Source organism: Sminthopsis crassicaudata, chromosome 1 (assembly GCF_048593235.1).
Source record: "Sminthopsis crassicaudata isolate SCR6 chromosome 1, ASM4859323v1, whole genome shotgun sequence".
In the NCBI taxonomy this organism is placed as follows: domain Eukaryota; kingdom Metazoa; phylum Chordata; class Mammalia; order Dasyuromorphia; family Dasyuridae; genus Sminthopsis; species Sminthopsis crassicaudata.
Window position 1 is genome coordinate 12,482,012 of NC_133617.1, and position 23,471 is coordinate 12,505,482.

Below are 23,471 nucleotides of genomic sequence, written 5' to 3' on the forward strand. Positions count from 1 at the left end.
CACCCTGAGGCAGAAGCAGATGGGGAGGGGTGTCTGATGAAGGCAGAAGCCCGGCTTTTCACAGGGTCCTTTCTGCAGGACCGTGGTCACAGCGTCTTGTGGGTAAAGGCTCCGAAGGACGGCCAGCCGGGCAGGTGGAGACGTCGCCGAGCTCCACGGGCACGTTTGTCTGCCAGCCGTCGCGGGGAGCAGGGATGCCCGAGTCCTGTGACGCCTGTTGGGAGCGGGCCGGTTGATGCTCAGTCTGTGGGAGACGGGAGGGAGTGCAGGAAGTCGGCGTGTGAATGAGGAGGAGAGATGGGCTGCAAGCAGAGAATGGACGGAGAAAGAGCGAGCAGGACCGGGCGCCTGGCAGGTGACAGCCTGGAGGCCATTGCCACGGGGCCAGGAGGACGACTCGGAGGATGAGGACGGGCTGGCAGGCCCGTTTACAGGAGGAAGAGCCCAGTGGGCGCCCCCAGCTGGAGGCAGAAGCATGGTTTCCTCCGCTTTACAGAACTGTTCCCTCCCCACGCCAAGTTCAGAAAGAACAAATGCGGGTTCTCGCTGAAGGACTCGGGAACACAGGACGTGGGAGACACACTTAGAGACGGCTCTCCACATGTTCGTGGGCATTATGTGTGCCCGACCTGGGGGAGAGCCCCCCGTCGGACACACCGTCCCTTGACCCCAACACGGTGAACAAAGGACAAGAGGTGCCAGTCAGAGGCTTGCCCGCCTCGGGGAGACGTTGTTCTGGAGGGTGTGTGGAGTCAGTTCTGGACATACATGCTCCCAGAAGGCACCACAGAGCATGTGGGGGCAAACTTTCCATAAATATTGGCTCCACTCGGGGCCTCGGAGCCCCCTCTGCCTGTCTGTACATCCCTTGACCAGAAGTGGATGGCTGGCGGGTGGCACATGGCACTTAGTGAAGTGGTGCCATTTTCTACCCGGGCACTCAGAATCAGTGCCCGGGACACTTGGAACCTTCCCTGAGAACTCAGTCACATCAGGAAAAATCCATTCCGTGGTGGTAACTCCCCTCGCCCTCCTCCCGGCCTCGGGGTGGGGGCTCAGCTGCATGAGGAGGTTCAGGCTAGAGGCCTTAGAGAAGGCCGGGGCTCCGAGAGGTCCCGAGCCCAGGTGCTCTTCTCCTGCCCCGGTGGCTGCGGTGACCGCGGGGCTCAGCCTCGGGAAGCCCCGCCTGCTCCTCTCCCCCCGGTGCTCCAGGATTCCCAGCCTTTTTTGGGGGGCTGCCTCCCATGTTGTTTTGTTTCCTCTTCTCCAGGGGCTCCATGCGTATCGGCAAGGATTTTATTCTCTTTACCAAGAAGGACGACACCATGACCTGCCTCTTCTTGTCTCGCACGTTCCATGAGGAAGAAGGCATTGACGAGGTAGGCCCACGGGGAGTTCCCCCAGACCCACTACACGGACCCCAAGCCGGCCCTGCCTGTGCCTCGGCTTCTGTCGCTCCCCTTGGTGAGACACAGGCCTCTGGAGGCGGGAGGGCCTCAGTCAGCCGGGCCCTTGCACTGCCGGAGGATCCAGGGCCGGAAGGTTCTGGGGGATCCTTTGGCCAGCTGTCTCTTAAAGGCCGGCCCCAGAACCTGGCTGCCCCTTCCCGGCGTGCGCCTGGCAGAGGTGGTCAGAAGCACTGCGGAAGCCTCCGGCATCCGTGCCTGAGGCAGTAGTTCAGGGCGTGTCATCGGGGACTGGGCCATCCCAGAGAACAGGCCGGGCCCTTCCCTTTCTGCCAGACAGCTGGGACCATATTCCCTGAGAGAACGTTGTGATAAAAGTACGGGGTAGAGAAACTGAGGCACAAAGTTCTCCCAATGGCTGATTTATTGTCGACTTCCTTCGTTCTGGGAGAGGACTGTGACATTGAGGGGACCCGTGTGTGGAGGAAGCGTGCAGGGACCCCTGAGAGCCGGGGACCAGAGATAGATCAGGACAACTGGACACGGCTCCGGGGCAGCGGGAGGCCTTGGCTCAGGTCCTCATTGGGTCTCGGTCTGCCCAAGGCCACGCCACTCAGCGGTTAAGGCTGGGCTGGCAGAGGCCGGGGCCGAGAGCCCCCGGGAAGGCTGGTAGGGCCACTCTGTGCTGGCAGCGCATGCACTGGGCAGCTGGGTTTCAGTCCTGCTTGGTCGGTACTGCTGTGGACCAGCACCCTCCGACTGAGCATCTTTGGGGGGTCCCATGGCTCAGACTGGTAATTTTGTGATTTGATGGAGGAAGACGGAAGTGAAACTTAGTGAGAAAGTGGCTAAGAACGGGATCCACAATTCCAGGTTCCGATGAGTCAGGTGCCCCGAGCAGCCCCTTCTCGGGCAGTGACTGACCCACAGTAGCTATGGTCAGATCATACAATGAGCAGGTCGAGTTCCAGGTTTGAGAGAGCGGGGGGGGAGGGAGGGGGCGACCAGCATGTGGTGGGTTAGTCGTTTGTACTTGGCTAATGCTCCTGCTGGCCCCGGGGACCTGGAGCCTGTCCCCTGGAGCATCTCTCTACGCGCCTAGGAGGGGGATGCTCGTGCTGGGGTGGGGAGGTAGAAGGGCCAGGTGAGACGCCCCAGGCCATCATACAGGCCCAAGGCCCAGGAAAGGGCCGCATTCTCCCTCCATCCCCCTGCCCCCACCCCGGCTCCTACAAACGTGGAAGGGCCGTGTGGCTTCCCTCTGGTTTCCAGGTGATTGTGCCGCTGCCCACCTGGAACGCCCGGACCCGCCAGCCCATTACAGAAAACATGGACAAGTTTTCCACCGAGATTGAGCTCATCTACAAGTATTCGCCTTTCAAATCGGAGCAACAAGTCATGGATCAATTTAAGAAGATCTCTGGGGAGTCGGGTACGAGACTGTCCCTGTCCCACGGGGGAGCGGCCACTTGGGCATGTTAGGTCCCAGGGCGTGGGCTTGGCTCAGGCCCCGATTCCCGGCTGAATGAATGACGTCGGGACTTCTGTAGGAACACTGGTCATCATTTTTAACCTCAAACTCACGGACAATGGGGAGCCCGAGCTGGACATTGTGTCAGACCCCCGGGACATCCAGATGGCGGAAACGTCCCCCGAGGGCACGTGAGTAGAGAGGCGTGGGAGGGGGCGGTGGGCGCCTTGCGGGCACAGCCTTGCCGAGAGGCCTTTCCCCTCCTGTTTCTGTAGGACCCGAGTGTGTTCTCACTGGGTCCTTCTAGGGAAAGTCGGCAGAAACGGCAGAACTGCAGAACCTGCAGGTTGGGTCCCCAGAACTTAGCTATTTCCTCTCCCCTCAGCCTCCTAGGGATCCCCTTGAAGAGCTGGTGAGTTGTCTAGTAGTATTGCTCACAAGCCCTCCTCTTGTGTGTCCCCCTCGTTATGAATAGTTACCATTGGTTAGCTTTTACAAATGAATGTTTCCTGAGAAAGCATAGCAAGAGCCAAACCCTCGTTATTATTACTTTTTGCTGAAGCACTTGGGGTTAAGTGACTTGCGCAGGGTCACCCAGCCAGGAAGTGTCAAGTGTCTGAGGCCAGATTTGAACTCAGGGTCTCCTGACTTCAGGGCTGGTGCTCTACCCACTGCACTACCTAGCTGCCCCTACATTTTTATAGAGGAGGAAGCTGCTATGGCCACATGGCTCACCCAGCCTGCCCGTCATCCAGGCCCTCCCCTCCTTCCCTCCCTCCAACCTCTTGCCCCGCCCCTACCCCCATGGCCCTTTCTCCCCACCTCATGGCCCTCCCCCCTCACGACCCTCCCCTCACTGCCCTTCCCCCTCAGGCTCGTGGTCCTCCCCCGCCACGGCCCTCCCCATCCCCACCTCACCCCCAGCCCACCCCCGTGGTCCTAGAGCTGTCGATGCCCCCATTGGGGGCAAGGCCAAGCCCTTCCTTTGACAAGTAGATGTGGGGGCGATGATTTGCCGGGGCGCGTGTTGGTCGGTCAGAGGCAGGCCCGGCTGCCCGGCTCTGGGTGGGCCGGAAGGTTGAGCCTGGGGCCTGGTCCCTGCAGGAAGCCCGAGCGGCGCTCTTTTCGCGCTTACGCCGCCGTCCTCTACATCGACCCCAGGATGAGGATATTCATCCATGGCCACAAAGTGCAGACCAAGAGGCTTTCCTGCTGCTTGTACAAGCCCAGGTGAGCGCCGACCCAGGGGACAGGCGGGTCGTAACCGGGGGTTTGTGAGGGCCGTTGTGGGAGGGCCCCAGGCCTCCCGCCCCTGATGGTCAGCTTGGGGAGCAGCCTGACAGCGCCATGTCCCCCGTGCCCTGTGAAAGGGACGAGGTGGCCCGGGCAGTGCCTGGAGCTGGACCGGGGCCTACCCATCAGAAGGCTGTGCCTCGGCTCCCGGGCAGCTCTTCAGCCACGCCCTCGATGGCGGAGCTCCTGGGGACCCGTGACAGAAAGCTGAGGATGCCTCCCTGGCTTGCTGGCCCATGGGTGCCCCGAGGGCCACAAGCTGTGGCTCCCTGTCGGAGGGTGGGTTTTGGACCCCTGGGGGTGACACCTGGTCCTCTTGCCACAGGATGTACAAGTACACCTCGAACCGCTTCAAGACAAGAGCAGAGCAGGAGGTGAAGAAGGCCGAGCACGTGGCTCGCATAGGTAATGGCCCGCCCCCTCCGGCACCCTTTGGCTTTTGCCGCCCGGCCTCCAGGCCTAACCCCGCCTCAGACTCTGCTCTGGGGGGCAGCCCTGGCCCTGCCATCTCTTTCGGAAGATGGGACCTGGTCCCGGGGAGCTCGCCGGCCTCTTGCCCGGCCTTCTCTCCTGTGCTCCGGGCTCTGAGAACTCTTTCTGCAGAGGAGCAGAAGTCGGGGTCAGATTTGTTGTCCTGTGTTAGGATTCTTACAGATGTTATGGGCCAGAACTTGAGACAAGGTAATCTTGGTTCACACCTTTAAAGGGGTTTATACCTTTAAAGGAGTTTATACCTTTAAAGGAACTCGCTCGTTGGTCCCTTAAGGAGCTCCCACAAGCCCATTCTCTGGGAGGATATAAGGAGCCAAGTTTCAGTGGGGAGAGTCAGTCTGGATTGGGCAAGGAGAGGACTTCCCGAGAGATTTCAGGGAAGCTCCAGGAGATTTGGAGAGCCAGGATTTCAGGGGGAGATTCGCAAGTCTAAAGGAAAAGCTGCTCATGGACTTCGGGGATCCCAGAGAACGCTTTTACAATCTAGAGAAACAGAACATCCCATTTTGGCGCCCAACATGGGGCAAGGACTTTTACTTATCCTGACTCTGGATGATTCTGAGCCCTTCAGGGAGCTAGCCCGGACTTTATAGTCCTCCCCACCCCTATTGTGGGGAGGAGGGAAAACGAGCCCGGGTCAGATAGGCTGTAGGTGGCCGGGCCTCCAGCTTCCTCCTCGGGCTGCTGCAGAGCCGTCCCGGGCCCCTTCCCCAGACGGCCCGGCTCTTGGACGGAGGAGCTGGGATTCTCGGGTGCCTGTCCTCGAGCCCCCTAGGCTGCTGCCTCATTGACCAGGGCTGCCCTCCCCACTGCTCCCCACGACCCTCAAAGTGGCCTTGTTTGGCTTTCAGCGGAAGACAAAGCTCGAGAGGCTGAGAGCAAAGCCCGAGCGCTGGAGCTGCGCCTCGGGGGAGACCTTACCCGGGAGTCCAGGGTGAGAGAGCAGGCCGCCAGGTCTTGGGGGTGGGAGGGAGGGGGGCGGCCCCTGGGGACAACACCCCCAGCTTTCGCTCTGGCTTCTGGAAACCTGGGCTCCTCGCTTGGGGCTGAGCAGACCCAAGGGACTGAGGGCCCCCAGGGGGCTTTCTCAGTTACTCTGTGCCGAGTGCTGGTTAGAGGAGGGGAGGACGGCCCCTGCCGTGGGGAGGGCACTGAGCCGCAGCTCTCCCTGCTGAGAGCCAGTGGCTCCGATGGCGAGATAGTCCCGGGCAAGTGTGGCTGGGACATCTGTCCGAGGCGGGACTTTGGCAGCCGGACCTCGGCACTGGGGCACGGGCCGGGCTGCAAGCTTTCTGCTATTTCACCACCCCCGCCTTCCGATCCCTCCAGGTGGCTCTGCGGCAGGTCCAGGGCACGGCCATTAACCTGCGCCGGGAAGCCGACATTAAGAAGCGCATCAAGGAGGCCAAACAGCGGTAAGTGTGTTGGGGCATTGGGAGGCGTCTGGGGCCGGGGGGGCCGGGGCCAGCTTCAGACCCCCTGGCGAGCAGCGGCTCCCTCTGAGCTTTTGTTACAAAGCGTTTCACCCACATCAGATTCTGAAGCTAGCCCTGGGAGGCAGGCGGCCTTTGGATTCGAGTCCTTGCCCAAAGTTGCAGAGCAACAGAGTATCCAGGGCAGGACCAGCCTCGGGCTCCCCGTTTCCAGCCCCCTGTCCTCTCTGCCGCGGGCCTAGGCTGCCGCAGGAGCGGGCCCATGCTGGGTGAATGTGGTCGTCCAAGCTGCCCACCTCTTGGAGGCCTGGAGCCGTGGCCCCCAGGGACGTGGGCGCTTGGATCGGTGCCAGGCCTGGCCATGCTGGCAACGTCGTGGCTCCCTGAAGCCTGGAAGTGCAGTTCGGGGGCCGGGGCTTCAGCTGGGGGGCCCGGCCCTTCTCCTGGCTTTGAGTTGTGCCGCTTGCAAGCTAAGTCTCTGAGACTTGGGAGGGGCTTGTGGCCGTCTTATTGACCCCAGACGCTAGGTCCTCGGGGGGGCAGGGCCTGGCGTTTGAGCCCCGCTGGCTGGGCCCGTGGTGGGGGTGACGAACACTCACTGGGCTGAATTTAAGACTTGACCGCAGGGAGCGTCCAGGCCCCTCGAATCCAGTAGCCTCAGTGTTTCTCAGAGGCTTCCCTCCCACCCCGTGCAGCATCTCTTCCCACCATTGTGAAAAGCTCTAAAGCGGGGTCTGGACCCTCCTCCTTTCTGAGGGCAGCAGCTTCTCTCACCGGCGCCCTCCTCTCCCTCCAGGGCCCTCAAGGAGCCCAAAGAGCTAAACTTTGTCTTTGGGGTGAACATTGAGCAGCGGGATCTGGACGGCATGTTCATCTACAACTGCAGCCGCCTGATTAAGATGTACGAGAAGGTGGGCCCTCAGCTCGAGGGAGGCATGTGAGTATCTTCCACGGGCCAGCTGCCGGCAGCCCCTCGCGGGACCCGAGGGCTGCGAACCCCGGCAACCGCCCCTTCTCCTTCCCAGGGCCTGCGGGGGCGTCGTCGGCGTGGTGGACGTGCCCTATCTGGTCCTGGAGCCCACCCACAACAAGCAGGACTTTGCGGACGCCAAGGAGTACCGGCACCTGCTGAAAGCCATGGGCGAGCACCTGGCCCAGTACTGGAAGGACGTGGCCATCGGTAAGGAGGCGGCAGCAGGGGCGGCGCGGGGGCCGAGAGCGGGCCCTGACCCTGCTGCTGACGGCGGGGGGTCTGCTTTCCAGCCCAGCGCGGAATCATCAAGTTCTGGGACGAGTTTGGCTACCTCTCGGCCAACTGGAACCAGCCCCCGTCCAGCGAACTTCGCTACAAACGGAGACGAGCCATGGAGATCCCCACCACGATCCAGTGCGGTGAGCGCGGGTCCTGGGCCCAGGCCTGGCTTGGGCCACGCGGGAGTTTGTGCTCATTTTTTCCATCAGCCATTTACAGACCTTCCCTCCTCCCTCCCCGCCTCCACAACAGTCGGACCAGCCCATGGTGACTCTGACAAGGACTCTGACGTCCTGCCCCCAGCATCCTCTCCCCTCACTGGTGACTCAGTCTGGAGTCATTGTGGGGAGGGGGTGACTTCCTGCCTCCCCCCTCTGGAGCGGGCTGGAAGGATCGGGGGCCAGAACAGGTGGGGAGGGGAACCCCCGGCAGACCTGCCTCTCTTAGGCCAGAAAAGCAGGTGCCTGCTGACCACTCAGTGGGAGCCGTCCCGGGGTGGGGGGGTCAGGGCAGGGGGGGGGCCTGTCAAGATGATCATTTGGGGAGGACGTGCCTTGGCTCGGGCACCGGATGACTTGTGTTTTGAATCCTGGACGAGTCCCTCTTTTCTGGTCATGGCCTCGACTTACTCATCTGTAAAAAGGGGGGAACGGTAGTTATTTGGCACAGCTCCTAGAGTAGTTATGAGGCAAGTGCTTTGGAAGCCTTCGGAGGGGTTTGAGACGAGTGTGGATGTGAGGGGAGAGCGGCTGTTCTGGGTGGGACGCCTGCCTTAGACGGGCTGGGCTTGAAGGGCCCCCCCATCCCTCGGTCCAGAACTCCGGGAAGAAGGTGGTCTCCTCGAGGACAGGCCGTGGTGTCCCACGCGGAAGCTTCGGGGGCGCTGAATGCGCGGCTAACTCCCCCCTCCGGCCTCTGTTGGCAGATTTGTGTCTGAAGTGGCGGACGCTGCCCTTCCAGCTGAGCTCTGTGGAGCGGGACTACCCCGACACGTGGGTGTGCACCATGAACCCCGACGCCGAGCAGGACAGGTGAGGGGGCCGCGGGCAGCAGCGCGCGGGAGCAAGCGGGCAGGACGCCCTTGGGAAGCTCGGGGGTGCCCCAGAGTCTTCCTCAGCACTGGTCCTTTGTCTGGGGGGCGCAGCTGTAACGCCTCTGAGCAGAAGCAGAAGGTTCCCCTGGGGACCCTGAAGAAGGACTTCAAGACCCAAGAGGAGAAGCAGAAACAGCTGACAGAGAAGATCCGGCAGCAGCAGGAGAAGCTGGAAGCCCTGCAGGTGGGTGGGTCCCAGGCCGCCCTCGGCCCCTCGGAGCACGGGCTGGACGGCTGCTGGGAGCCGGCGAGAGGGGGCCTGGGCCCCGGGCGTCCCCGAGCGGGCCTGGGGCTCTCAGCTCTATCGCTCCGCCTCCTCGGAGTCCGCTTCCCACCGCGGTGGGTGCGCTGTCCAGCTCTCCGGCCCACAAGCTCCGCCCGCCCCGGCCCCCGTCCCACTGGTGCTTTCTCCCTCTCCGGTTCCCGTGTGCCAAGAGAGCGTCCCCCGGTAGACCCTCGGCTGACCGAGGGCCCGGGGCCTGGCCCACACAGCTGCTCCTACAGGCTTGCTGAATGAATGAGTGAATGAATGAAGTGGGGGGGAGGGGACAGTGTGGAGAACGTCCCGACCTGGATCTGAATCCAGCCCTCACAGTGCCCCTGTGACCTTGGGCCCCGATTTGTCAGGTTCCTAACGGGCCGTATCCCGCTCCTTCCCCTTTTGTCTCCTCCTCCCCGAGGTTTACTTTCCTCTTCTCTCAAGGTGACCCCTGAACCTCCGGGCCCTCACGCCTTCTGGCCTCGGCTCCCGCGTGCGGCCCCTTGAGGACTGGGGAGCCGGGTGACGTGGGGGCGGGGGCGGGGCGAGCCCCTGTTCCTCGGAGCGGGGTGGGGCACGGGTGAACTGGGCTGATGGTGTCCCCGCAGAAAACGATCCCGATCCGATCCCAAGCTGATCTGAAGAAGTTACCCCTGGAAGTGAGTAGCAGGCCTGGAGCAGAGGTAAACGTGGTCCGGGGGAGGGAGGCAGCCCGAGGGGCTGGCCAGGCCTGCGGGGTGACCGTCCTCACTCTCTCCCGTCTCTTGCAGGAGTCCCACGGCGTCCGTCGACTTCCACGCCCTAGGTCCCCCCCCTTGCCAGCTGTGATTAAGAATGCTCCAAGCCGCCCCCCGCCCCCACCTCCCCCACCCCCACCAACTCCCAGACCAGCCTTCCCGGCCAGAAGGGGCCCACTGTCCGCCTCCCCGAGACCAGGCCAGTCGCCAACTCAGGAGGAAGCCAGCACCTCCAGGATGTCTCACCCAACTCTGACCCCCCGGAAGTCCAGCGGCTCCATTGTCAAACCGGCTCACAGAGTGGTCTCCGTGGTGAGGTCCCCCACACCGCTTGTGCTGAATTCCAGGCCCCCCCGTGACGTGCCCATCCCCAAACCGGTGAAGACCCCAGTGCTCAAGAAGCCAGACCCGCCCAGTAAAGCTCAGGTGATACTTTGCTTCTCCACCACTCCTAGCCCACCCACAGCAGCCTTGTTCTCCCCAGCGTCCGCCCTCCACTGGGCCTAGACAGTGGGCCGCCTTCCCGGTAAGGAACGCGGCGCTGTGCGTCCCCGGGAGCGGTCCCAGGCGCAGACCCGCCTCTTCTGGCCCGGCCAGCGCGGCGGGGTCCGTCCCATGCCCTGGTCGGCAGGAGGGCGCGTCCTCCCATTTCCCAAACTGGTCCCGGCCAGGGCTCTGCCCCCTCCTGAGGAGAGCCCCTAGAGGAGGGCAGAGGGGAGGGAGGAAGGGCCCAGGGTCCGACTGGTTCTCAGGGCCATTGCGGGCGAGAGGAAGAGCTCGTTAGTGCAAGCGTGAGGCTCCTTCGGGGACCCGGGCGGGCAGAGGAAGGGCAGGACCAGGAGTGGGGCCAGGCTGGGCCAGGGCGGGCAGAGCAGGAGCGGGGCCAGGGTGGCTGGGACTCCCTTGTCTGCCAAGTCCGTGCTGCTGGGGGTGAGCGTCGGGGGCCTGCAGGGAGGCTCCTGGGCTTTTATGCTGGGAGCTGCTCCCTCCCTGGGCCTTGGAGTCCCCCGGTGTGGTGGCCACAGCCCTGGGGCCGATTCCCCCCCACGGCTTCCAGTTGAGGCCCAGCTGTGTAAGAGAAGTGATTTCTGACCTGAGGCTTCCTGGGGTCCCCTCGGCCCCACTGTTAGGGGGCAGGGGCATGGGCAGAGAAGCTGGCAAGTCCCGGGGCTCCCACCGGCCCCCGGGCAGCGGCGGGGTCCTTCGGAAGAGCCCCCGCCTCCCCGTCCCGTGCCCTCGGCAAACCGCCGCTCCTCCCCCCTGCAGATCGTCAGCGCCCGGAAGAGGAGCTTTCCTCTCACGGAGGACGAGGCCGAGGAAGATGTGGAGCGGAGGAAAGAGAAATCCAAGCGGGGCAAAGTCCTCGTGGTGAAAGACGAGAAGAAGGATTCGAATGAAGTCGTGGTAGAGGTGAGGGACCGCCCCCCCCTTGCGGGACCCTGGGCCAGAGGCCCCCTCGAGGCTGCTCCTTGTTCCTCTGCCCTGGTGCTGGCCAGGGCGAGCTCATACCCCAGGGTGCGGGGTCCCCTCCCCAGGCCCAGACTGCCGTAGAGGGGGCCGCGGGGGCACCCAGTGTAGCTGGGCCCAGTGCTACCACGGCCCCGACCTCCGGCAGCCCACATGGCTGAGAGTTTACAGAATGTGCAGAGTAGTTTTAGAGGGGACAGTGTTAGTGGAAAAGCAGCCTGGCCAAAACCCGGGTGCAAGTCCTACCTTAGGTACTTAATAACTGGGGGACCGCTGGCAGTTCCCCCCACTGCCCCGAGCCTCAGAGCTTGGACTCCTGGCCTTCAGGGCCCTTCCAGCCCTCGATGATCCAGCAGCTCGCAAAGGTCCGGCGCCCCCGAGCCAGGATCCCGGGGCCTCGATGGCAACAGGGGGATGAGGGGCTGAAGGCTCCGTCTTTGCCCGGGGCCTGGGACCGGGCCCAGGAGCTTTAGTCGATTTTTGGGGCTGAACGGCCCAGGGAACGAGGGCAGGAGTGGAGGCCTTGGGGCATCAGCCCCGCTCCCGGGACCCCGGCTGCCAGAGAGCCGCTCTGGGGGCCTGTTGCGTCTGCCCGCACTCCAGAGCTGCCTGATGCTCCCTGCCCTGGGGCCGCCCTCCGGGAACTCACTTTTCTGAGACTCTGGGGGTCCCACGGCCCCCGCCAAACATTCTGGTTCGGACTGGGGAGCTCTCGTCCTTCCCACGGTGCCCTTGGAGTCGCTAATCCCAAGGCTGCAGACTTGGATCCATCCTTCCCAGTCCTTCCATCTTCTCCCCACCCCCCACCCCCCCAGACCCGGCTCCCTCCCGACGCCTGTCCCTGGACCCCCGGCCCCATTGTGCTGGTCCGGTTGGAGGGCTCCTTGCTCCCATGTGGGGCCCCTTCGGGTTCTCCCTCTCCTCCTGAGACACTCCCCACCCTTTCTCCTGCCCAATCAAGCTTCGGGGGCGGCAGCTCCCCTTCTTTCCTCCCTGAGTTCCGTGGGTGGCTTCCACACTTGCTCTTCTCCCCTGCCGAGCCAGCACCCAGAAGGAAGCTGCCGAGGGAGGGCAGGGGCGGTTGGAGCCCTTCCGGTGTCCCTGTGCTCTGCTCTCAGCCACTTCTGCTGCCCCCAGACCCGCCCGGGATCTGTTGGGGCCTTTTGCCACCTTTTCTGGCCAGCCTCCCACCCTCCGAGGCCCCCAGGCTCCCGGGGATCCCCCTCTGTGGCCTCCTCCTTGCTTCTCCAGCCTTTACCTCTCTCCTGATTCGGCCTTCCATGCCCAGCTCCCTGCGGGACCTCTCAGACGAGATGCTCATGAACACCTGGACACACTCTGCCCGTTTTCCTGCCCGGCCCCCACCATCTTCCCGGGCACCAGGCTTGGCCCCTCGCTGCCTCTCCCTGGTGATGGGCAGGCCTGTGGTCACTGCCGTGGTTTGCAGCCTGTGTGGGAGGAGGGGGAGGGGCTCAGGGCTGCGGGGTCCTTGGGGTGACTCCTGGACTTGCATTCTCTCGACAGCTCTCAGACAGTGCCAGTGAGGAAGACCTGGCAGAGCTGAGACGAGCCCAGAAAGGTGAGGGGGCAGGAGGGCGCCCAAGGGCAGGGGGGGGAGGGGGGCGCCCACCCTGTCACGGTGATTTGTGGGGACGCCCTCCCAGCATCCTTTGGGGGCCAAGAGGCCGGGCCCAGGGTGGGACTGCACGAATAGACCCCTGAGCCTGGGCTCTCTCAGATAAAGGACTGCACGTGGAGGTGCGAGTGAACAAGGAGTGGTACACGGGCCGCGTGACGGCCGTGGAGATGAGCAAACACGTGGTGCGCTGGAAGGTCAAGTTCGATTATGTGCCTACCGACACCACGCCCAGAGACCGCTGGTGAGGCCCCCTGCCGGGCGGGGGAGGGCCGGGCACACAGGAGGGGCCCAGAGCTGGTTTCAGCCTGGCTCTCTCGCCCTCTGCAGGGTAGAGAAAGGCAGCGAGGACGTGAGGCTGATGAAGCCCCCCTCGCCCGAGTACCAGAGCCCCGACACCCAGCAGCAGGAGGACGAGGACGTGATCGCCATCGAGCCCTCGACCTCCGACTGCATCCGCATCGAGCCGGACACCACCGCCCCCAGCAGCAGCCACGAGACCGTGGACCTGCTGGTCCAGACCCTCCGGTGGGTGTGTGCGCCCCGGCCCCCCGCCGGCCTCCTCTGAGACCCGGCCTCCTCTGAGACTGGGCCTGCGGCTTGTGTCTCCTTGTAGGAACTGTCTCCGCTACTTCCTGCCTCCCAACTTCCCCATCTCAAAGAAGGAGTTGAGCTCCATGAGCCCGGACGAGCTGATGGCCTTTCCTCTGGTGAGCCGTGCTCCTGACCCCCAGCAGCCCCTCCCCTCGGTTCCCTCCCCTTGTCACTGGGGAATGGGGGGGCTTCATCCATCTCTGATGTTCTGGAGGACCTGGGCCAGAGCCCCATGGTCGGTGCCAGTGAAATCGGCTCTGGGCTGTAGGGGGAGCCTTATCTGACAGCAGAGGCCCAGGGAGGGGCTGCAGAGCAAGCTGGGGGGCCCGAAACTGCAGCCCCTCCTAGCCCATTGGGGACAGCCTGGTCTTTCCCCCCTCCCTCCCCAAGATGAGATCAGAGCATCTGCTGGGCTTGACGTGCTAGGCGGGGTGGGGGGGAGGGGGGGAAAGAACATGAGGACCTTGGATAGGGCCCACTGGCCCTGATTTGAGGGATCCCCGCGCAGGGCGACCCCCAGCAGCGTCTGCACATCGTTACCCTCTCGCAGCTGTCTGAAAGATGGAGAGGACCCCAGGCTGCTGAGGGGGCTCTCTCAGTGGCCCCTTGCTGCTGGGGGCTTCCTGGGCCGGTGGGACCCGAGAGGCCGTGTCTAGCAGACCCTCCTAGTGCAAGGCCCTGAAGAAGGCCCGGGTTCAGGCTGAGGAGCTTAGGATAAGTGGGTGACCCCAGGCGGCCTTTAGGAAGAGATTGGCAAAAGACTGGCGAGTGTGTAGGGCCCAGATTTCCAACCACATGGAGATGAATGCGCCGGAGCTGTCCCGGAGGTCCCCCAGAAGCATGAAGTCGGCCCTCGAGGGCTTGCAGAGCACTCCAGAACTGGTCACAGCTTTGGGACATAGGTGGTGTAATACCCAGCTGACAGATGAGGGAACTGAGGCAAGCCCAGACCAGGTGACCCTCCTAGAGCCACACAGCACTTGGATCTTCTTGACCCGAGCTCAGCGGTCTCTCTGGAGCCCCTGGCCTCTGTACTACCCCGCCCCAGCGGGCCCCTCTCGGCCCCCTGAAGCCCCGGAGGATGAGTCGGCTGAGCAGGGGGAGCCCTCGGCCGGGCCCAGTGGCCAGCCCGTCAGGCCCCAGGCTGACCTTCCTCACCCTCTCCCTGTGCAGAAGGAGTATTTCAAGCAGTATGAGGTGGGTCTGCAGAATCTGTGCAACTCGTACCAGACCCGGGCGGACGCCCGCGCCAAGGCCTCCGAGGAGAACCTGCGGGCCTCTGAGAGGAAGCTGCGAGAGACCGAGGAGAAGCTGCAGAAACTGAGGACGAACATTGTGGCCCTGCTCCAGAAAGTGCAAGAGGTGAGGGGGCCCCCTCTGACCTGTCCTGGACACTGTCTCTGATCGGGATGGGGGGGAACCAACCCTGATTGGGGCGGGAGAAGGGGGCCCACCGGCCCTGTCTAGGGGAGCCACTGGGACCACCACCCCTGATCTGGGAGAGCCATTGATCCTGATTTGGAGGAGTCCACTGGTTTGGATGGGGGGGGAAGGGGGGGAAGCCACCGGTCCTGATCGGGGGGAGGCCACCAGCCTTGATTCGGAGCCCACCGGCCCTGTTTAGGGGAGCCACTGGGGCCACCAGCCCTGATCTGGGGGAGCCACCAGCCCTGAGCATCTCTAGGGGCCACAGGGAGCATTAATGAGGCACCTGTTGCATGCCTGCTTTGGTATCTGCAGTCTTAGGGCCTAGCTGAACAAGGCAGCGTGCCCATTTATAAGTAGATGCAAAAAGGCGGCAGCAGCTGGGGGGGGTGGGGAGAGGTCTCGGGATCCCTGAGCCAGGGACGGAGTCCAAGGAAGGAGAGGAGGCTGGCCTCGGGGACAGTCTAGGCAAAGATGTGGAGGCCGGAGGTCAGACACCGGAGGAGCCGCCACCAGGTCAGTGGGAATGAGCTGTGGCTGCAAGAAGGGTGCTAACCTCCCGGCAGGGGGTCATCAGGGCACCTCCCCAGTGGCCGGGCGGCCGGAGCGTCCTAGTCGAGAGCCCCCTGTGGCCTCCTCCCCCGCCCCCGGGTCTCAGGACAGGTGGGCCTCCCAGGGCCAGTCTGTGATAGTCTGCCGGGGGTCCGCTGGCTCAGCTTCTCTCTCGCACCCCATTAGGACATCGACATCAACACCGACGACGAGCTGGACGCCTACATCGAGGATCTGATCACCAAGGGAGACTGAGCCGGGTGTCAGCAGGGCAGCCTGGAGGCAGGCGCCGTGGCCAGGGTGGCCTTGGGTGGCCTTGGAGGGCAGTGCCTGGCCTGGCCCAGAGGCGTGGGACCACATCTCCTTCTCGGGCCCTGACCCACACTTGTGCCGTCATAAGGAAGCTTTGAAACCTGTAGTTCTTCAGATTCCCCTTCCTTTGTTTATAAATATTTATTTTTAAATGAAACGAGCCCACGAGGTCATCCTTTTTCGTTTACAGCAGCAGAAGGTCCTTCTGGCGGGGGGGATGGTCCTCCTGGAAGCCCCGCCCCCCCTCCCTCTGCCCCTGCCGACGCACCCGGGTGGTGGGATGAAGGCACCAGAGGAGAGGGACCCGGCGGAAGAAGCAGGCGCGGGCCAGGCGTCCTCGCGGGAGGAGCCTCACCAGCTGCTGCTGGCCCTAGTGGACACTCCCTGATAATAAAAGGTTTAAAACTCTGTGCCCTCCCCTCTGTTTCTTCCTCTGCTGGCTTGAGGACACTTCCCTCCGACCACTGGGCTCGAACCCGTCCCAGCCATCTCTGCTGGGCGCCCCCCGGGGTCTGTTCCTCGGTTTCCTCTTCTGAAAAAGGAAGACTCAGCGATTCGATGGCTTCTAAGGACCCTCGTGGTGTAGGGCTGACCTCTCGAATACAGAACTTGGCAGTGCCTGTGTGGGCACACGTGGCACCCGCCGCCGGATCTTTGGAAGAGCCCCGGAGGGGGGAGCGGCCGCACGTGCCTGGGATGTCTGGCGTGACCTCGAGCTGAATGGGCGGATGTGCACATAGATACCCGGGGGGTTGGTGAGGCTGGTCTGTATCTGTGACTACTGGCCCAGGGCACTGAGAGGCAGAGGAGGCTGACCTTGACGTGCGAGTCCCTGGGAGGGAGGCCACGGCCATCATGCTCCGCTGCTGGATTCGGGAAGACCCGGGTCATCACCGTGGCTGCTCTCTTGTATAAAACGGGGACCAGGGAAACCTGACGGTGCTCTCCGTGCCCCAGCTGCTGCTATTGTCGAGGAGCCCGGAGCACCCAGAGGTCGGGGGCTTTGTTCATCCTGCCCATGGCAGGCAGGGACTGAATCCAGCTCCGTCCTCCCCGGCCCGGACCTGTCCACCTCGGAGACAGGGACTGCTGAGCTCCACCTGGATCCCCGTGGGCCGTAGGTCAACTTTTTAAGTCTCTGTGGAATTGTCTTTGTATCTGTTGTGTTGCACTTTGATGTGGCCCGGGCCGCCCTCCTGAGGGGCCCGGGCCAGGCTCTGACCTTCCCTGCCCCCAAAGGATGCGGCTTGAGAGCTTGCCGTCCCTTGTGGGCGACTCCACAGCTGCTTTGGGGCCTGGTGGTGGGGTCTCCCTTCTCTCCTACCCCCCAGGCCGTTCTGGGTCCTGGGCCTTCCCGCTAACACTGAGGCACGTGCCAAAGACAGACGGAGCGGGCTCCCCCGTCAGCGCGTCTCCGGCCTCAGTGTCCCCGAGAACACCGGCCCGAGCACTCTGGGAACCAGCCAGGTCCAGCCGGGGCCTCTTCCTTCCAGGAAGCCTTGGGGTTTGTGCGACTCTTTCAGGGCCCAAGGCAGGCCAGAATTGTAGAATTGTGGGGTGGTCCCCGCTCACCCTCAAGACCATGGAGTTAGGGGATAGGCTTCACCTGACACCCCCGGAGATCCAGAAAGACTCGTGTCCCAGTGTCCCCTCGGTAACAGGTTAAACTAGTTTGGAAAGTATTTTGTTAGAAGGACTTGATAAGAACAATCATAAGACTGGAAGGTGGATGGCAAGAAGCCCCGGAGCCCTGGGTGGCATTGATCACGGGGACTCCCCCTTCTCTCCCGAGACAGTTTCTGCCTCCCACTGACCAGGAGCTGCAGGGGGCATCCTCTGGGCAGGGGGACTCCTCTCCCTAAGTTCAAATCTGACCTCAGACACTGCCTAATGACACTGGGCAAGTCGCTTCACCCTGCCTGCCTCAGTTTCCTTTTTGTAAAATGCACTAGCGAAGGAGATGGCCAACCAGGATCTCTGCCAAATAAACGCTGAAAGGGGTCACAGACTGGCCAGGAAGTGAGCTCAGTTCCCGAAGATCTCAAGGCCACGGCCCTTCCCCCATTCTGGAAGCTGCACCCAGGATGCTCTTTGCCAGAGCCAAGATTCCACTCTAAGGCTGATCACTAAACTGCTGGGGGACCCCATTATAAAGAGGGCATGTTGTCGGCAAAGAAAGACTTTAACTAAATGGCCGGCCCAAAGCCGGACCCTCTGGCTTCTTGGGCACGGGGTCCGATGGCGGCGGCTGCGATTTCATCCTGGCCCCGTCGCCCTGACCCCGACCTTTGGGAAGAGCCTGATGGGGAGTCACCCCAGCTTCCTTCCTTTCCGGATTCCATCATCACGCGTCTGCTGGGCGAGGAGCGCCCTGGTCACCAATGGCCTTGTGTCCTGGGGGGAATGTGGACAGAGGTGGGTTCAGAGGTGACTCTCGGCCTTATCGATCATCCCCAGGTGCCTCGGAGGAGGTCGGACACCGCGCGGGAGCCCAGCTGCCGATGGACAGCTGGATCCCCGAGGTGCGTGACCCCGAGTCCTCCCTTCCCCCACCTCAGCATCCTCATCTTTGTGGGATTGTTGTGAAGCTCAGAGGAGCTACTTGTGAAACCCTGTGTCGATGTTAACCATAATTATATGTAACAATGATTTCAACGGGCGGCATCAGCATGGATCTTGGGAAATCCCGTGGGGATGAGTGACAGGGGGGCCCAAAACAAGCCGCCCTCCCCGCCTGTGAGGAGGGAGGCAGGGAGGGGAAGACCACCTCAGGCCGCGGGGGGGCCGTCGGACACCTTTCAAAGCCTCGGGTTAAGGGCACTGACCCCGCGGGGATCGGGAGGGTCTGGAGACCCCAGCGTGTTCACCAGAGGGGCGGCCGGGAGCAGAGCTGACAGCCTTGGGCTCCCGGCCAAAGCGGAGGCTTCCCCCAGGCTGGGGGCTCTCTTCTAGGTCACCCTCTGGGTGAATGGGGGGGTCTTCTCCAGTGATGCTCCCTTCCCTTCTGGGCCTCCGCTTCCTTCTCGGTAAAATGTAGGAGTTGGACTGGGAGCCCTGAAAGACCCGCCAGATCACGTGACTGGCCCTAGGGTGAGGGGCGCCAGATCAGACGGAACTAAGTCACTTTACCCAGGTGGTGGAGCCTCCGCGTGCGAGCTCTCGGACCCGTGCCCGCAAAAAGATTCGCCCTTGGGAGGGAGCGCTGAGGGAAAGGGCTTGGGCAGCACCTGGAATCTGGAGGGGGAGGGGGCCTCAAGGTCATCCACGGACCAAACTGATGACCTTCACCAGGTATTCCGGCCGGGAATGCTGGGAACGGGCCTGTGGGGTCCCTTCCAGGGTCGAGACTTGGGTGACCCTGCGTCCTCCGACCCCGGGTAGTCGACGGTCCCGTCGGACAGGGTGCGCCGGGATGCGGGGGAGGGGAGGTTGGACAAGATGGCGCCCGTGGCGTAACGTGACCGCTAGGTGGCGCGCGCGCCCTGGCCGGGGCCGTCCTTGCTCCCTGAGCGCAGGAACGGGCCTGACCGGAGGAAATGACCGGCCCTTGTGGGCTCGGGAAGAACCGGGACCTCCAGCCTTCCTCCGGGTACTGGGGGCCCAGACGAGGGGGGGCGTTGGCATGGGGCAGTGCCCGCGGGCGCGCAGCGGTCCCCTCCGCGCTTTTGTCGGAACGGCCTCCTGTGTGAAGGCGCAGGTAGACGGACACGCCCTTGGTTCCCGGAATCCTGCCTGGGCGGCGGTCAGCGGGCCGGTCACGGAGCGTGGGGCAGGCCCCTCCCCCAAAGGCCCCGCCCTCAGGGCCCTCGCGGGGAGGGGGCGGCTGGGAGCCTGGAGCCCCGGGCGGGTCTCTGCGGCCGGCTTCCCCGGGAGGGGGAGAAGAGAAGGGCCCGGGGGGCGGCGACGTCCGGGGTCCAAGACCGGGAGGCCGCGGTGGCGAGGACCGGATCACACCGGGGAGGACCGGGGGGGAGGAAGGAGGGAGGACTTTTCTCCCGTTCTCCACAGCAGTCCTGAACCTTTTCACGTCCCCTGAGACTCCCATGGTTCCCTGCCGACCCTCGCAGCTGATGGAAAGTTGAGGACGTTCGCGCTGAGCGGGCGCCCCCCTCCCCCCTCCATGGCGGGGTGACCTTGCGCTACCGAGGCTGACCCTCCCCCCGCCCCCCACTTATTTCCGGTCCCTCCTGGGTCTCTCCCCAGGCCTGGAAACGGCCTCTCGGGCCCTTCCCTCCCCAGCATTGTCCCGTACGGCTCTAGCCTTTTGTGGCTTAAGTTCCACGGTGACCGGGACCTCCGCTCCCCCCACTCCTTCCACCCTGCCTTCCAGCCTCATCCTTCCGCCAAACTGTTCTCGTGGCGGGTCCGCAGCCTTGGACGGGCTGCTCCCCTCTCCCGTTCCCCGCCCTCTCTGACCAACCGGAGCCGTCCCTCCGCCCTGTTCTCTGCCGCGGCCTCACTTGGAGACCACGACCGCGGACCGCGCGACCCTCCATGCGGATGCTGTCTATTTATCTACCCCCCCCCCCCACCTCGAAGGCCCCAAACGCCTCTCGGGCATTTCCTGCGGGGCCAGCAGTGCTCTTAGCCACGCCCAGCAGTGAAGTCCCAGCCTCCCTCCCCTGTAACCGGAGTCCTCCTCAGCCCCCACATCCCTCCGCTAGCTCGTGGGCCGCGGAGGAGCCGGGACCTCCCAAAGTACCCCCCCGGGGGACACGTGGAGGTCAGCGGAATGAGGTTCCTCCATGTACCGAGCGCTGTGCTTACTCTGGAATTAGAGAAGACAAATCTGCTTCTCTCAAGGAGCCTGACCTCTAGTGGGGGCCGCGCCGCATGAGCGCTGGGCCTGTGGGAGGCTGGCTGCCCAGGAGCGATGGCGCGTGGGTGTGAGCAGAGCTAGAAGGGGGAAAGCAAAAAGGGGGCACAGCCATGTCCCAGGTAAGAAGCTAGCCGAGAAGTGGGCTGACCGAGAGGAGGGGTGTCCAAGCAGTGACCGCCTCAGGGCCGGGAGGGGTTCCGTCCCACAGGTCTCTGGCCCAGGCGGCTCCAGCGGTTCTCAAGCTTTTGCTCTTAAACTTGTAACACTCTTAAAACATTATTGAAGATTCTCCAAAGGGCTTTTGTTTACATCGGTGATGTCTCTCAATATCTACTGTACTGAAGAATCGAATTGATACATTTAAGAATATTTATTAACTAATTTTAAAATAATAAAGCATATTCCATGTTTATGTAAAATGGTGGATGATAGTCATTCTGTTTTCCAAAACAATTAGAAGAATCACGTGGGGGGGGTAGCTCAATGACTCAGCGGATAGAGCACCAACCCTGAAGTCAGGAGGACCTGAGCTCAATTCTGGTCTCAGACACTTCCCAGCTCCGGGACCCTGGGCAAGTCACTTAACCCCAATGACCTCAGCAAAAAAAAAAAAAAAAGAAGAAGAAGAAGAAGAAGAATCGCATTATTTTACCTGTTTTTACAAAGCTCTGTAACCACCGGCTCAGTAGAAGACAATTGGATTCTCCTATTTGCTGCTTTATCCATTCTGTTGGAAATTTGCTGCTTTGGTTGGGATATGTGGAAAAACTCCAGCCTTATGAGGAGAAAGAGTTGGAAAAGAATTTTTTTTTTTTTAGATCATACTTTTTACATGTCTCCATATGAGTCAAGTTGGGAGAGAAAAATCAGAACAAAAGAGAAAAAAAAGAGGTGGTGAAAAGAATATGTTTTGATCTGTTCGGTCTCTGGTGGCAGATGACATTTTCCAGCTCAAGTCTGTTGGAGTTGCCTTGGATCGTTGAATTGCTGAGAAAGAGTCACATCTGTTGTAAATCACACAGTCTTGCTGTGGCCGCGTCCGATGATCTCCTGGCTCTGCTCACTTCCCTCAGCATCAGTTCCCGTAACTCTCTCCAGGCCTCTCTGAGATCATCCTCTTGATTGTTTCTTATATATAGTGTTCCATAACGTTTATATACGATAACGGATCCAGCCATTCTCTAACTGATGGGCATCCACTCAGGTTCCAGTTCCTTGCCACCACAAATATTTTTGCACATGTGGGTCCCTTTCCCTCCTTTAAGATCTCTTTGGGATACAGACCCAGTCATGGCACTGCTGGGTCAAAGGGGATGCACAGTCTGATAGCCCTTTGGACATAGTTCCAAGTTGCTCTCCAAAATGGTTGGGTCATTTCACAACTCCACCAACAATGCATTAGTACTTCAGTTCTCCACATCTCCTCTAACATTTATCTTCTTTTCCTGTTTTCTTAGCCCTTCTGGGAGGTGTGAAGTGGTGCCTCAGAGCTGTCTTAATTTGCATTTCCCTAATTAGGAGTGATTCAGAGCATTTTTACAAGACTTGATGCCTTTAATAAGGAGGAGTATTTTAATAGTCAAATAATGCCTTTAAGTATTGTTGCTGAGTTGTTTTTTAGTTGTGTCTGACTCTTCATGACCTGACTGGAGGGACTTGCCATTTCTCTCTCCAGCCCATTTTATAGATAAGAAAAACTGGCAAACAGGGTTAAGTGACATGCCCAGGGTCACACAGCCAATAGGTGTCTGAGGCTGGATTTGAACTTAAAAAGATGAGTTTTCCGACCCAGGCCCAGCACTCTATCTGTCATTCTGCTTAGCTTCCCATGTCCCAATATTTTTCTGTGTTAAATACTGGGGGTTCAGCCTCATCTAAAGGCTGAGCAGAATGACCAGAGCAGGAATCTCAGACCAAAGAACCAGTTCCATCACTCTGAAGCAGCAGAGCCTTCCAGCTGGTTTCCAGTCCACTCTGATAAACAAGTATTAAGTGTCTACTTACTACATGCCGGGCCCTGGAAATAAAATCAACACAGGTACTCCCCGACCTAAAGGAGCTTGCAATCTGAAAGCTTTCCACTCCAAAAGGAGGGAGGGGAAGGAGGGACAGGAGCCAAGGAACCATGCAGGACAGCAGAGGCACAGTGGAGTAAGCCCCCTGTAGAGGAAACCACTGAAGTCTACTGGCATCTTGCCCAGGGGCAAGCCTATGGCTATGTTGCCCAGACTTAAACCCAGATCAGGAACTTGTAAAACCCAAATCAGGGAGCCAGCAATCAGACTGCCCTGGATCAGACGGTTTTGGGTGCCCTGAAAACTTGCAGCTGTCCCTGCCATCCTGCCATAGGGCAATTCTGGACGTCCCTGAGAAAGCCCCAAAAGGACCCGAGGGGGCAAAACTCTCCTCTAGAAGTGAGCAGAGCTCATCCTAACAAGGTCTGAAGTCAGAAAGTACACTGGGAAAAGGATCGACTAAAGAAGAATCCCATCAACAAAGAGTTATGGTGACAGGGATGTACACATACACACAGCGACAATAACAAAAGAATACTGGAATGGGAGTCAGTAAGACCCGAGTTCAAATTCAGCCTCAAATACCTTCTGGCTGTGATCCTAAGCATGTGACTTAACCTTTGTTTCCTGAACTGTAAAATGTGGATGACCATAAACTACCTCCCAGAGTTGTACTGAGGATCAAATGAGATAATAGTTGTAAAGTGCTTAACACAGTAAGCACTATATAAATGCTGTTGCCCTTATTGTTTTTATACCCTAGAGAAGAGAATGATCCCAAAGCATCTGGGCACAAGTTCAATTAGAATTCATGGAAAAGATAAAGCAGGAGTGTTTTGGTTTTTTTTTTTTAAAACAGTGTTTTTTATGTTTTGCTAAATAAAGTGCTAGAGGGGAAAATGAAAGAAAATTGAGGGCTTTGGAAGAAAGAATTGGAAAGAGAATCAACAGCTTGACATTAGAAATGAAAGCCTTGTCAAAGTTACAAACTATGAAAATTCGAACGGATCAGATGGAAGATAATGACTCATAGAAGACAATAAGAAATGTTTCATTGTTGACTGAAAAGAAAATAGAAAAATAGGTAAGTGATGGCAAAACAACTGACTTGGGAAACTAATCTGTCAGTCAACAAGAAGTTATTAAATGCTTGCTTTGTATCCGATATTGTGTTAATCAATGGATGTACAATTAATTATAAGCAAGAAGAAAAAC

At 60.8% G+C, this 23,471-nt stretch overlaps 1 protein-coding gene across 7 annotated transcripts in view; it reads left to right on the top strand.

The window, feature by feature from the left end:
* The window catches only part of MORC2 (MORC family CW-type zinc finger 2), a 45,785-nt gene extending 29,955 nt beyond the window's left edge, over window positions 1–15,830 (top strand). For 2 of the 7 annotated variants that reach the window (XM_074293552.1, XM_074293570.1), the window contains 22 exons: window positions 1,271–1,379; window positions 2,679–2,838; window positions 2,957–3,068; window positions 3,185–3,289; window positions 3,982–4,107; window positions 4,496–4,575; window positions 5,514–5,596; window positions 5,992–6,077; window positions 6,892–7,032; window positions 7,121–7,275; window positions 7,359–7,487; window positions 8,273–8,378; window positions 8,492–8,624; window positions 9,308–9,382; window positions 9,470–9,862; window positions 10,703–10,846; window positions 12,428–12,482; window positions 12,642–12,783; window positions 12,870–13,067; window positions 13,156–13,249; window positions 14,307–14,495; window positions 15,613–15,830. In XM_074293552.1, coding sequence (XP_074149653.1) covers window positions 1,271–1,379; window positions 2,679–2,838; window positions 2,957–3,068; window positions 3,185–3,289; window positions 3,982–4,107; window positions 4,496–4,575; window positions 5,514–5,596; window positions 5,992–6,077; window positions 6,892–7,032; window positions 7,121–7,275; window positions 7,359–7,487; window positions 8,273–8,378; window positions 8,492–8,624; window positions 9,308–9,382; window positions 9,470–9,862; window positions 10,703–10,846; window positions 12,428–12,482; window positions 12,642–12,783; window positions 12,870–13,067; window positions 13,156–13,249; window positions 14,307–14,495; window positions 15,613–15,810 — 3,013 coding nt within the window. In that variant the 3' untranslated portion in view covers window positions 15,811–15,830. Of the gene's footprint in view, window positions 1–1,270; window positions 1,380–2,678; window positions 2,839–2,956; window positions 3,069–3,184; window positions 3,290–3,981; window positions 4,108–4,495; window positions 4,576–5,513; window positions 5,597–5,991; window positions 6,078–6,891; window positions 7,033–7,120; window positions 7,276–7,358; window positions 7,488–8,272; window positions 8,379–8,491; window positions 8,625–9,307; window positions 9,383–9,469; window positions 9,863–10,702; window positions 10,847–12,427; window positions 12,483–12,641; window positions 12,784–12,869; window positions 13,068–13,155; window positions 13,250–14,306; window positions 14,496–15,296 lie in introns of all 7 variants that reach the window. The other 5 variants (XM_074293609.1, XM_074293580.1, XM_074293590.1 and 2 more) reach the window with 5 other exon arrangements.
* The last annotated feature ends 7,641 nt before the right edge of the window (window positions 15,831–23,471 follow it).